Consider the following 14766-nt stretch of genomic DNA (forward strand, 5'->3'; position numbering starts at 1 on the left):
ACACAGGCTGTTGTGCACATGAAGAATTTTGTATTGCATCATTTCTTCAGTTTAGATGTTGGCAGAGAATCTTGTTTTCTCTGTGACTCCTTCCCTTCCTCCTATTCCTGAAGATGCATTTTTAAGGAATGAAAACTTCCTTTGTCATAGCATCTGGAATGATTATTCCATTCCAGTTATGCTGGTGTTAAACTAATTGCTGATTAGCAGGTATAATGAACAAATGCAACTCTCAGTGTAGTAGAAGACAGTTGGGATTCTGTTTGCTTGCTTTTGATAATAATCCCATTTCACAATGAAAAGTTAATGAGCATGATTGTTCTTTGTTACCTGATATTAGTAGGTGCTAAAAACATGGCTTTTGAACATACTACTTTTGTTTGACTATAATATTGGAACATGCTGAAATTTTGTGTGAGTTGAGAAAGAAGACACTCTAGGCCAAGTTGGAGGTCAAAATTTACTGAAAATTCCCAGGATTTCCCATTTGCTTATGCAAACTCAGCATTCAGAGAAGTAGTAGGTCCTTTCCTGCTGATTTTACCAGATGCTTGGGTTATTGAACTTAGGAAAGATGGCTACTCTGTTGAACATCATGTGTTATTTTAGTTTGAATTGCACAGGGCCATTCCTGGTTGGTTGATTTTTCTGTGATATTTAGTAGAAGCAGAGCTCTCTTCATGCTGTATTTATAAAGTAAGCCCACTTTAAGTTTGGAATGGGTCCATCCAACATCCACAATACCATATTTTTCTTTGATTACAGTGTCGCTGCTTACATTCACTTTCGGGGATGGATGGCCAAAAGTTCGACTGCCTTCCACAAGGTGTATTTAATGCTGTTTGAGGTTTAGTTACCTCAGAGTCCCCTATTTGCACTTCTAGAGATTTAATCATGTTCTTCCTTGTATATTTTTGTTTTAATATCTGAGATTTTTTATAGTGGTCTGCTCTCTTGTATTCAGTGTCTCAGCCAATAGGTGGGGATAAGAACTTGTCTCATTTGTGAATTGTCAAGATTTTGCTAAGAAATAACTTTTCAGACCCTGGAAGATGTGTAGACCCCTTTGTTCACAGGGCTTTGTGGAACACTGATGCACATGTTTGTGTCTAGATATATAAGAACATATCTAGACAGAGAGAGGGGTGTAGAAAAGAGTGCAGCCTTGTACAGGGGAATATATGCGTGCATTACTTGGATTGATTTTTAGCTGTATCGAAACTAGCAGAGAACTAGAAGATGATAGAAACTTTTTCTTTGCAGACATGTTGATTACGTGACATTCACTGTGGATTCTTTAATAAATCGATAGTCACTTTATCAAATGATTGGGGAACATCTGTTTAGGGATATTACCTTTCAGCCTCCTGCCTTTCATTCCCCATTTCCATTGCAAGTGCTGTGATGTGATTGTTTTTACTTTCATGGTTTGTATTGGAAACAAGCAGCCCATTAACATTCGCAAACACTAAACACATGCTATTTGGATCAGCTTTTTACCAGCATAAATAGCATTCAAGATATGTGTTATGGCTTGCAAAAATCCATGCTTTCTGAATGGTTTTAATATGAAGGGATGTATTCCAGGAGGATCTTCTCCCTGACTGGAGGTAAGTGGTGAGAAGGGTGGCAGCAGGGAGTCTGCTTCAATGGCACTTGCAGTCCTGTGTTGATGAGAGCCCAGCTCATTTCTCACCAGGAGTCTGAGGAAGCCTGGAGCATCCAGCTGCGTGGGCAGTTCCAGTCGTAGCTGGCCAAATATTCCAGGTACCCCTTTGCTTTGGTAAGGCCAAATGATCTCCCAGTGGCTGTAGCAATTTCCTTTACTTAACAAAATTGTGGTTCATCAGTTTTATTGTTCAAATTGTTTGCAAAGGAACTTAACAGAGCACTTTTGTGAAGCAGTAAGCTTTCATTTGCTGTTCTGGCTTTACAGAGCAATAGAATAGTTGTTCAGACCTCTTGGAACATTAATGGAGTGTTTGTTTTCCCGGTTAATGTTTCTTTCTTCCTGAGACAGGTAGATGACAACTACATCTGCAGAAAGCATGAGGTAGGTTCAGCGGGGGCTGCACAAGCACTATATGGGCACCCAGCTCCCGTACAGCGTGCAAAGCTCCGACCTGGCTGTCTGGCTCAGGTTGCTCCAGGCACAGGGGAGTGACACCAGGATTAGCCCACTGACTTGTATGCTGAGCAGAGTTTAAGAACACGTGCTGGTTGTCAAGCAGAGTGCAAAGCGTGAAAGCAAATGGGAATGTGCCATTGTCCTAGCAGCACAGCAGGGTTGCCGGTAACAAGTTTATCCTGGGTTTGGTGGGACTCAAGGCATGTGATGCCAGATTAGGTGAAGGAACAGAATAGCATGATTTGGCTGCCACAGAAGAGGTGTTTCATGGCTCCTGCTGGAAACCGGGCTGCACCACACAAGTTGTTTGCCATTAGGTGGGGAGGTCTCCTCACCGGAGAGTTCCAAGGGTGTGCTCATAGTGAGGAGCTGCAGCGGCAGCGTGTGCTGGGGTCTTGTTCTGTTGCACCGTCTGCTGTGCTGCCAGGGGTTGGTGAGGGCTGGATGGTGACGTGTACCAGGGATGATTCTTTTTTTGCTTATCTATAAATTGCATTTGAGAGTTCATGTATAATCAGTTACTTTGGAAGGAGTGTCTGCCTTTAGGTTGTGAAGTGCTCCCCTCCCTGCGAGGGAGGGCGTTTTGTGCAGGTGTTGACGTCTCAGCCCAATCCTGTGTGGTACTTGGGAGCAGTTGTAACATTGCCTGGCGAAGGCTGTGCAAGTCTGTTTCCAGTAGATGGCAATAGTTATTTACATCTGAAATCCTGGGTGTGAAGATCTCTGGGGCCAGCTGCTTACAGGTGAAGCTCACTCTCTCTAGCTGTTCTTCTAGGGGATTTTTGATTCAAATGGTGCATATGCTGTGCTGTGTGATCATCACCTCTGAGCTCTCACCGTGCTGCTGTCATTCACACCCAGTGCCCACTGCTGGCACCAGCACTGCAAAGTGCCAGGGGGAGCAGGACAGGCAGGGACTACAAGGCACTCAGGGACAGAAGTTTAAAAAAATATAAGCCTGCTTTTTTCAGTAAGCTGCCTGGTGCCAGATGGCAGAAACATGTTGCTGCTGCTGTCCCCCAGCTCACCGGCAAGTCAGTGTTCTCAGTCCTGGCCCTGTCCTGCCCAGGTTCTTGTGGCTCCTTCAATTGAAATGCCTGTGACAGAGGGCCAAGGGAATGGAAATTGAAGGATTTTTTAGCTTAAAACAGCTGAACTGCCCTTCTCCAGGCTGCATCCCAAGCTGTCTCTCCCCACCAGCCCCCAAACTGCCCTGAGGAGCAGTTGGGATGCTTAACAGAATGAAAATGTTTACCTCTGGGCAAAGCTTTTGGCCAGGTGTTTGTCCATGGATGTTGTGAAATGCACAAACAGCAAGGCTGGGGATATTGGCAGTGCAGGACACACAGGTAAGGAATTTGGTGCATCCCAAATGTATCATTTTATTATGTGCAGGCAGATGGTTGATGTAGCCAGCCTTGTTTTGAGGAAAAGTGGCTAAATGCCGTAAAATTCATGAAAATGCTTTCTGGATGGGAAAAAGATGCATCTAAGGGAAATAGTTCAGCCAGTCAGTGTGTACAGCAAAATAAATGAGAGGGCACAGCATTGGAGGCTACTGGTTTACCTCCCCAACCTTCGCCAGATAATTTAAAAAACAGCCTACCTTGCTGTTTGTATGATTATGTAGAACATCTAAAGTCTTAAATGGTTCTTCCCCCTCTCTCTTAAACACCAGTGTTTTAAGTACTTCATGGCTTTTTTTTTTTTTGCTGCAGCACTCTGTTCTCAGTACCCTTACAAAAATCCCTCCTACCAAATACCAGAGTGTAAGTCATTTAGTTATTTGTTGTCTGTATAATGTCTCCTGAACTAAAAAAAGTTTAAAGCTGGAGCTTTTTGTTTGTCAGCTACACTTCAGGCTTCTGTTAGTTGGTGTAACTATACGTAGCATTTACTTTTTTACCTGTGAACACTGAAAATGTTGTATTGGCCAACCCCGTTGCCTCCTTCCAGGTGTCCTTGAGAGGACAAGTACTGACGTACCTGCGGAATTGTTTGGCAAAGGTACTTCTTTGTTTTTTAAAAAAAGTGTATTTTAGATAGTATAGAAACAAATATTAATTTTTTAAGCTATTCAGTTTTACCAATATAGTTAACCACAGTGCCACACAAGGCTTTGTCAGCTCTCCTGAGACCAACATTTCAAGGCAAGTGGGTGCAGAAGAGGGACCCAGAGGATGTCACTGTGCAAACGCGGCCTTGAGGATCTGTAGCTGGGGATTGCGTAGTGCCAGGGTGGGCCCAATGGCCACCGACCTATCCACCCAGCACTAGTCAAGACTTGGGTGTTTCTATGTACAGACTCATTATCTCCTACATAACTTATGCCTGATCTCACTAGCCAGATGCAGCTAAAATAAAACAGAGACACTTTACCAGTGAAACAGTGTTTAATATAGTTAAATTACTTAAATAGATTTCAATTTCCATGGGAAATCATAACTGTATCCATTTTTGCAAGATCCAGAGTAGAGTGTGTGAATACCCCTTGAAATGATCATGACACACTGTCAACAATCACAGCTAGAGATACTGGGGACTTGAAAGTTCATTGACAACACAACTTCATAAGATGAATCAAAAGTTAAGAAGACTGCAGACTTTCATAAAGCAGAAAGCAAACCAAAAAAAACAAGTGGATGGCATGAAGGTAATGAAACTTGGTGAAGGGTAAAAGGGATGGAAGGTGGAGGAGGGGGAGAAAGGTGTAACAGTGTGATGCAACTTAAATATTTTGCAAACCAGGAAAGATGTAGAGGAGCAAAAGTATAGTACAAGGGCAGACTTGGCAGTTTTACAGAAGTCAATATACTATACTTTTCAGAGATGTTTCCTAGTGGAAGGAGGAAGGAAAGGGGCGATGCCATTTAAGCTCACGTTTAAATGGCTTAATGCTTGGGTTATGCTTAGCAATAAGGCAAATTAATTAAGACAGGCCCATGGATTATCACTTATTCTCATTGTTGAGCAGGAAAAAAATAACTCACCACCACCATAGTGCAATCATTAAGCTGTTAATACTACAATAATTCTGCCCTGAGAAGAGTGAAAAGAACTTTATTAAATGTCAAGAGTGGAGTCATTTTTAGTGCTAGCCAAATTCAATATCAAAAACTCTTCCCTCATAGAATATAAAAAATATAGCTTTTTTTAAAATTCTATTTTTCTTTAATAAAATATTGAGGGATTTTTTCTTTAATAGTTAAAAAAGGTACATAAATTATAACAGCGAACCATTCATAAACCACCCCCCTAGTGATAAAGATGTCCAACACAATGTCAATGGCACTGAAGTTTAAGGTTGACCACCTAAGATACAAGTTTGCCATCATAACTTTTTTTTTTTAACATCAGCTAATTCCTGAAAATTGAAAATCTGAGACACAGTTTATGTAAGTGCCAACTACAGGAAAGTCAACTTGATGCTGCAGTGCATGGTTCCTTGTAATGTCAAATGGCAGTTACAGTATCAGACACCGCTCATACCAGCAGGATCCTATTAACACCATCTATGAAAAACCATTGTTTTAAAGAAAAGCTCAAATGAGCTTATGTGGGTTTTTTCCTCCTCTTGTAAGAGCTCCTGTTACAGTTTGTTAGAAGATTTGCTTAGAGCACATTCTAACATGTTTGACTGATACCGTCTCAGTAGCTAAAACTCAAAGGTCCTGTTTCAATTTGTTAAGCCGCCACCCTCTGCTTGAATGCTGCACGGAACAACCGCCTGACTACCAACGGTTTGTTTTTTCCTCTTCTTTGGGGTTGTAGATTTTTTTCTGGATTTTCATTTTTAAATGCATCTGATTCAGCCTGGAAACTCACCTGTTTGTTGTTGGTTGATTGTATAATGATAATCTGAAAACTGCCAAGTCTGTGTTCAGAGTATTATGCACAAAAAAATTACACAAATGTCTACAGGTTATTTACAACTCCCACCACACCTTGGTGTGGACAGCCTGCCACCTCATTTATATATAACTTACAAAATATAGAATTTGGTATATCTGTTAGATCTCCATGTTTTCAATATTACAAAGTAAAAAATAAACCAAAACACGACAAATTTCAGGGGAGTTCCCCCCACAAAGTGTCTCTTGTTTACATCTAGTCTTTCCCATGTAAACTGATATATACCAAAGAAGAGCACAGAAGACTTTTTAATAAATAGGGTTGTAGAGCCATCTTCTTTCAGCTGATCTTCCCCTTCACCAGATGTGCCAGCCCCACTCAGAAGAGCAGTCATTTAGCCACGTAGAAGAAGGGAAAAGAGGGGGCCAGGGCAAGAATGTCTTTTCACACTGAAACATTATCAATACCCTCAGAAAAGGCCTTTTTGTGTGCTGCAACAGTGGGTGTCAAGTTTGAAAGCCCATTCAAAACAGCTAATAAAAACACAGTGGTACACTTCAAATAGCTGGCAGTATGGGATGGAAACATTATGGGAGTGCAAATCCATTCCAAAATGATGCTTTGTAGTGAATCATACATTCCTTCAACCAAGTAAATGTTGTGTTGCGTCAATAAATACTTAAATAGCTTCTTATATCATCCTGTGGTAGCAGCCTTTTTTATAAATCCCAAATTCATGTCTTTTCTGTGGACTCCGTAGTACACATCTTTGGTCGATTTAGCACTCAGCCAGGAACAACTCTGAGGTGGATTCTTTCGATTGCTTTTCAGGATGGGTGGCCAAAGAGTTTGCTGATACCAGCTCTAGAGTCACGGTGTGAAGCTTCAGCTGTGCTGCATGTTCAGCTTCACTGCCAAAATGTGATTCTTCCCAGATTCACAATCGTGTAATGCAAACTCCATCTTTGAGTGCTGCTGCGATCGGTGCTAACTGATTGGGGGCCCTTCATTTAGAAAGTAGGTGGTCATTTCTCCTTTGCCTTTGACCTTAATGATACCTCGATATTCCAGCTGATAGTTGTTGGCTGCTAAAACCTGGTACATGTCTGTGGTTACCTGCAGAATTAAACTAGAGTAAGCATATGCTTGTGATGCCTCCACACAGTCTTTTCATTCACTTTTGGAGTAATCCACGGACAAAACTAAAGCAGGATCAACTATTTTATTTCTAAGTCAACATTCGCATATCGATCGCTAAAAGCTTGGCTCTAGTTGCAGAACACACACAGTCTTTAGAAACTGAGTGAATACAGAAGTCACATGCAGTACACAATTGGGGGTGAACCACATTTTTCAAGGTGGTCACAGGAGAAAAAGAAAGAAATGAGTCACATTTTAAAAACTGTCCCTGGCAGTTCAAGATACTCAGATGCATTCATTATATCACCGGCATGGTAGTTGGAAAACTGGTTAAAATAATCTAGAAGTCCTTGCAAAAGGCTAAAAAAAAATCACACAGTGGATCTGTAATTTAAAGGAGCTGTTCAAGGGTTTGTTTTTATGGAGGAGAAGGTAGCAGGCAATGAAAAAGACCGAATAAATGGAATAACCCAGCTAGCATCCAAATTCTCTGGACAGATGCCATTCAAAAATAATCATTTGTACTGCAGAATAACAGAAGTTTAAAGACCAGGTTTCCTGAGGTATTTATTTACTATATGTATTTTCTCACCCTTTTTCAGATGGCTTTAAATATTGTCACTTCTGGCTTCCTGTTGCTGTAACATTGCTCTGCTGAGTTGCTTAACTAGAATAAAAATTGTTCACAGGTTGTCTTGTAGGAAAGTTTAAAGGGTGTTTGATAAATATTGATCCAGTTGACTGACAGCTTAATTGTAAAGGAACAACATGGCGTCCCTCTTGTATTTCACATAGTTATACTGTTTTTACATCCCTTTAGTACTTTCCCAAGGAACAACAATCTGTTACTGTGGACAATGGCTCAGCAAAAGCAGGACAGTGGAATCAAATCACTAGAAAGGTCACTGGCTGAAGGCCAAGAAGATGTTTGATTACAAGACGGTTTCCATTAGTCCCTTAAACTGTCCTTTAGTTATACAATCCCGTCCCGCTGATGCCTGGATCCTTGCTGGCATCACAACGTGTATGGCATTGCGAACGGGGAAGTGAATTACAGCAATACATATCTGAATTGAGTCCTTGGAAAAATAGAACAGCCTACAGTCGCAGAGAGCCGAACAGCAAAGCCGGCAGAATGAGTGAGTGAGCATCACAGCAGGACGGTGCTCACAGGCCAGTGAGGCACCCAGGGATGGCAACTCAGCCCAGCGATTCCACCTAGAACCAAACTGCAAGTTTTTGAGCTAAGGTTGCAGAACTGGTCAAAATTAAAAGGCAAAGCTTGATGCTACCAGTATCAATCCCCAGTTGGCTTTTCTTTCAGAACTCTATAACTAAATGTACAGCATAAAGGAATAAAATGAAACCAAAATTGCAATTCTATTTAAGTTTCAAAACCTGTAAGTGGCACAGGGCTGGCAGTGTAAGTTTTCCAGTGAATTCCTTACCTGAATGCGGTCAGGCACCCCTGTGCTGTCCATCCGGCTGGCTACATTCACCGTGTTGCCCCATATGTCATACTGGGGTTTGCGTGCTCCTATCACCCCAGCTACAACAGGACCAATATTGAGGCCTGGAAGGAGAGGAGAAATCCCACAACGCTCAGATCCATCATGTATGAACCACGTGAAGCTCGTGGCAAGTTATTTTTCAGACAACAAAAAAACATCCTAAGGTTCACTGGTTCTAGCTGTGCTTCACCCTGACATGTAAAGCTACAACCAAACTATGGGGGAAGGAACTTTTAAAGAAAAGTTGGCTTCTTTGATTCATTATGACTGCCTGACTGGCATCATAGGCTGGATTGGCTCAATCCAGAGCTACTTTCCAGTACCAGAGAACAGGATAAGGTTTATTTGCCATCTGGCTGCCAAGCAAGCTGTTCACTTGGCAGTCAGCACGCCGCTGCTGCAATGTCAGGCTGCTGCAAAGCAGCAGCGCGATGGCCTTCCAGAACAAATACCACACTTGACATTTCATATTTTTTCTCCTTGAGTTTTCTGCCTCTTTTTGTTCCCTGCCTTGAAAGACAATTTAATGTACAAGAATGGCAGCGCCTGGGACCCCAGGCAGCGTGGGCAGGAAACACATCACAGGCAACAAGAGCCCAGGCTCAAGCGCCACGTGAGACCGTGCTGTGATAGGAGCTTCTCTGTGCCAGGGTTGGTTGCCCAACTGCTCCTAATTCTCCAGGGAGCTTCAGTAATAACACTGCTGCCCTAACAAAACTGCCCTGATGTTTCAGAGAGGCCAAAGAGGTTATTCTTGCTGTCACCAAATTAACAGACAATTAACATCACTGCACAGCTAAGGAAACACCTATGGTTTTACCCCACAAAACCCCCAGGTCAGAGTGACCAATCCCATACACACAGAGACATTACCTATCTTCATCTGGAAGTTGTTGAATGAATGTTCATTAATGTGTTTCATTTGGTCCATTAACCTCATGGCAAAATCAGCTAGCGCTTTGATATGTGTCTTCCCTTCCTTGTCATAAGTGGAATCATTGAGGCCTGACGCAGCCATATATGTGCTGCCGATGGTCTTGATCTTCTCCAGCTGCCGAAATTGGTCTTCACTTATTATCTGTTTCACAAGAGAGCAAAAGATGCGACTGAACCTTGACAAACACATACACAGGCAGAAAGGGGACTGGCTATTTGGAGGAGTGACAAGGGAATAAAAGGGATTTTTAATGTTAGAAAAAAAATATTAAAGACCTCTAGAGCAAGGAGAAATGAACCATGATGCAAGGATTCAATAGCCACCTTCCTTCAGGAGTTCAGCAAAGCCCAAACAAACTCATCGATTCAGTTCACTCTGTCCACCCAGATTTTCTGCGACTTACTTCATCAAAATCGGCAATGATCTCGTTGAGTAGTCTCAGACACTCCACCCCTTCGTTGTTGGCCTCCAGCTCCACGTAAAACTCTGAGAAGTTGCTTATGGAGGCGAACATGACAGCGACGCACTCGCAGGACTGGTAGTAGAGTTCATCATTTCGCCGCTCCTGAGCCAAGAAATGGGCTGCCACGTCCTTTGGCAAAATGTTGTGGAGGAGGCGTCTGTTATAGGCCTGCAGCTCCTCCATTTCTTCTTTCTCTTCAGTGGCCTGGTTTAGGAGGGAGAGACAGTGACGTGAGGGGATAAGGGATAACCCCCCCACACATCCCCTGAGCACATGCTGGTAAAGGCACAAGCAATACTTGCAAAGCACGTATGACTTTGCTGGCTTCTGAAATGGGACATTTGAAACTGTAAAAGAAGTTAAACGGAGAAGGACCCTTTAGAAGTTGGTATGTCCAGACAGAACGAGGAGAACACTTGGCTCTGCCTGGGGAAACAAATGCTCTGACCAGCTGAGCCCAGACCTAGAACAGGCAAGTTGGCTCATCCCTTCCATTGTTTTACCATTTATAGATGAAGATAACAATGTTTTATCTGCTTCTCAAGAAGCTTTAATTAATTGGTGCTTCCTCAGTGCCTCCTACTCAAACCACTGTGACCTGTTATTAGAATGTCCTGCCATCCAGAAGGCAAAAAATCTATAAAAAACCTGCAGTCCTGCTTGCTTGAGAATCACATACAATGCCCCAACATCGCTCGTAGGCACAAGCAGTGAAAACATTAACGCTGAATCCAAGGACAGGAGCAAAGCGTGGCATTATCTGTAGTGTGTTGGCTATCCAGTACTGCTGCCTAGGGGTGAATGAAGGTTGGACGTCAAGCCAGTTCCCACTGCTTAGCAAGAAAGTGAATGAAAATGCAAATGTGAACATTTCACACCCCTGAACACAGCAAACTAAAGCTCCCTGAACTCTGGGAATCAATTCAGCAGTGAATATCAGTTTCTTATATTTACAGGCCGCGTTATATTACAGGTTCCTGCAACAGTGACAAACTCAGTTGCCCAAACTCATTAACTTGGATCTTCAAATCTATAACCCTTTATTGTGGGGACCATCCAAGGACCATTTACAAGGAAACATGGGGTTAAAGTAAATAGCCAGGATGAGAAGCACTGAGTATGCAAAGTAGAGCATTACTAGTATGCTCAGTTATATGCCAGATCCAGATTAAATTCAAAGGCACTTTATAACACTCTTCAACTCGATAGTGAATAGCTCTGTAGTTTTAACACTGATGACTGTGCATTTCTCCAACACAGCAAATCCCCACTAACCTGGAGTTTCCAGAGGAAATCAAGCCTTGCAGTGGATTCTACTTGCTGGGCATGCAAGTACAGTGCCAGGACAAAGACGGTGATGATGACAGGGGTCACAATCTTCAGCGCGACTCGTGTCATCGCTGGCGAGCTGCAGGACAAGGAAAGAGCAGAATTTCCCAGTTAGTCTCAGCATGGAGGAATGCAGCTTAGCCAGGCTCCCCAGTTCTTACCTTAAGGCTAACCAACCTCTAAAGAAAAGGCTTTTTTTTCCTTGCCCCCAAGCACATGTTGGTGAAGGGACAAACAATATCTGCAAAAAGTTGAGGACTTTGTGTCATAGGTGCTGGCTTCTAAAGCAGGACTTTGAAATTGGAAATTTAAGCCAACTTCTTAAAAAGGGTTAAAATCAATCTAAATGCCATTTTTTTTAGAGAATGCTCAGCTACTGCTATGCTTGTCAAAACCAAAATGCTGACAGCTCTTCAGATTGTATTCACTGTGTCTCCTGTATTGGCTTCCCCAGCCTCTCAGTCTGGAACTGTTCTATACTTACTGCTTCTCTAATTAGTCACTTCTTAATGGCCTTTGTTTTGGAAACATTCTATATGCTGAAAAGAGCACTAAGACACATTCCCATCCCTTCTGACAAGCAAGCAAACAGAAGCATAAATCTGAATTACAGAGTTATACAGTATGAAAATATTTTGATAAAACCTCTGACTTGCAATGAGATGCTCTACAAAGCAAGTTGACATAAGTCCCACAGGAAAGAGGATGGTCTGAGAGTAGCTATACATACAAAATGGCAACACTTGGGCTACTTGGGGCATTTGCACTGTGTTGCACCAGCTCACAGCAATGTATAGTCAAATACCAGACACTGCTGGTGAGTTGATGTGCTGACACTTCACCTCGTGAACAGAAGATGCCTACCAACAAAAACCCATACAAATATTTCATGCCAAAGTGACTCACCATGGTAACGTTGCATTTGCAGACATGCTGGAAAAAAACCACAAACACAAGGTTAGTAGCGTGTTTCGCTCCCTTCCAGCACTCCTCCTCTGTACGTTATTCACCAGCACCTCTGCAATGTGGCTTCTCTAACACTGTGTGGGGCTGTGGCCCTTTTAAAGCACAAAACTACGAAAAGATTGGCAGGAGAAGGTAAGGGGGGGGCAGAAAAAAGGTCGACAGAGCTACACTCAAAGATCTAGAGCGATGGTGAAACATGGTTAATGTGGCTAAAATATCTAAGAAGCATTAAGAGGTGGAGAATCATTAAGGATTTTAATGTCAGTGTGGGATGCTTAGCAAATGCTTGTGCATCCATCACTCCTTCTTCAGGTCAGACTGGAAAATTTGATCTAAAGAAGGCAGCTTTGGGCTAATATCTTGTGAGGGATAGCTCCTCTCTTTCCTATTTATTGTAACACTGACATGTGTTTAACTCCTTTAACTCCAGCACTACTCCCTTGCAGGCTGCTCATGGCCGGTGCCGTGCCCAGCTACGGGTGCCGTGCCCAGCTACGGGTGCCGCACACGAGCACACTAAAGAAAACCCTTTTGCCGATTGCTTTTACTGTTCGCAACACTGCAAAGTACTCGTCTGAAGCAGAGCTGCTGGAGAAGATGCAGGGGTGTGCTTTTTGTACAGTGAAAGGACGGAAAGGAGCTTTCTGGTAGGTTTCCTGACTGATTGCTTAATACTGCTGGGTTTCTTCTCATGTGTGGGTAGAGTATTAGGTGACTGAGAACCATGTACATGGATCTTTTAAAACACTATTTAAATGGAAAGAAAGAGATCAGTGGTAAAATTACTATAGTGTCATTGATGCAATTACAGCTCTGCAGGCTACTAACATGATACATCTTTATCCTGAGGATCTCACAGCTGTGCTGAGAGCTTCAGGTCGCAGTTTTCTGGGGCTTGGGGGGAAAACTCTTGCTACAGAATCAGAGATACAAATCATCAAAATCAAAATAGCCGAGGGTGCCTAGCTGGGCATAAAACTAAAGAATAAAAGCATAGTGACTCTCTAATCTTATTTGTTCCAAGATATTTTCTGCTGCTCTGAGCATAGAATTTCCTCTGACATGGATTTTGCAACCTACTGTTGTCTTGCACACAATCTATTGTGAGGCCTCTTGGCCAGCTCCAGCATTGAAGATGTGTTCTTGTACCCAGACCCAGTTCGGGAGCCCTGGTGGCAGCAGCCCCCACACCAAAGGCTGGATCTAGTCAGAGTTGGAGATGCTTCCCACATGCAGCATGAATTTCCCTGCTCCCCTAAATGACCACCTGGCCAGGCATGACTGACTGTCCCCCATTATCGCTCTGTTTATGATGGGAGCATGGCAGATCTGACCCTCTGTGCTGGGGCTGCAGCTCACTGTGGATTTACACTTGCTCTGAAATCCTCAGCAGAGACTATGAAATGCAAGAAACCCAGTTTTTACAGTAACGCTTTGGATAAGTGAAAATGCCCAATGCAAGCAGTAACGCTGTTGCATTGGTAGGTTGCTTCCCCATGGGACAGACATTTCCAGTAGCAGATGGCTCTTTAATTACTGGAAGGTAACACAGAGACAAGCTTGCTAAATACAATCCTGGTCAAGTTAAGTGCACATTTCTAGCAGAAAAGGTGGTTCATATTGGGGACAGCTCCCACAGGACAGGAGCATCTCCCTTCTCGCAGCCACGATGCCAAGGCCAGACGGCCTTCTAAATCACAAACCACAGCTCCAACAGAAACGATGGGCTTGATGAACAAATCACCGGGCAAAGCCTCTTGGGGCTCCACTCTGCAGGAACTCAACTTGCGAGATCGCATTGGTCCGTCACATCTTTAATACCGATGCATGAGTTCTATTTTCTGCACAGGGTAAAGGTGATACGATAGTAGCTCTATCCATCCAGTTATACTTCGTGTGTCACCACACTGGTGTGTTGCTGCAGTCAAGTCTAGCGACTCCCAGCGTGCTATAATCAGCCTTTCGGTTGCTTGCATGCTGGGTTGGTTTGTACACAGAAGTGTGAAGTGACATCTGCATCACTTCTAATTAGTCAGAGTACCATAATGGCTGCAGAGCAGACAGTAATTATGCGGCTACAACGGGCACCCAATTAAAGTAGTATGAGGTCATGGCTGGTTTTTTTTTAGTATCTGCTGGACAATAAGGTACATCTCTGAACTATGTGCTACATGCTGAGCTCCCATTTCCCACAACACACAAATGGACTGCCAGACACTGGGACAACAAATAGCTGTCCATGGAGCTCTCCGCACAAAACAAATAACATCTAGTGAGAGATAATACAGCATCACAGAAAGCTATTTCTGGGAAAAAATGCTAACCTTCTCTACTTTATTACTGACATTTTGATTGTGAAGTGATGTAAATTATACTTTTAAGTGCTGTAATTTCGCTTAGTACTTGACTTACAAGAATGAAATTATATTTGGGATATAAA

The 14766-nt window shown here is 42.9% G+C and overlaps 1 protein-coding gene across 1 annotated transcript in view; it reads right to left on the reverse strand.

The window, feature by feature from the left end:
• Positions 1 to 4567: 4567 nt before the first annotated feature.
• The window catches only part of ADCY5 (adenylate cyclase 5), a 210938-nt gene continuing 200739 nt past the window's right edge, over positions 4568 to 14766 (reverse strand). The window contains exons 16-21 of the mRNA XM_065637644.1: positions 12267 to 12293; positions 11307 to 11439; positions 9972 to 10235; positions 9505 to 9709; positions 8569 to 8693; positions 4568 to 7096 (exon numbers count right to left, since the gene is read on the reverse strand). Coding sequence (XP_065493716.1) covers positions 6968 to 7096; positions 8569 to 8693; positions 9505 to 9709; positions 9972 to 10235; positions 11307 to 11439; positions 12267 to 12293 — 883 coding nt within the window. The 3' untranslated portion in view covers positions 4568 to 6967. The remainder of the gene's footprint in view (positions 7097 to 8568; positions 8694 to 9504; positions 9710 to 9971; positions 10236 to 11306; positions 11440 to 12266; positions 12294 to 14766) is intronic.

Source organism: Caloenas nicobarica, chromosome 6, assembly GCF_036013445.1.
Source record: "Caloenas nicobarica isolate bCalNic1 chromosome 6, bCalNic1.hap1, whole genome shotgun sequence".
NCBI classification, from domain to species: Eukaryota; Metazoa; Chordata; class Aves; order Columbiformes; family Columbidae; genus Caloenas; species Caloenas nicobarica.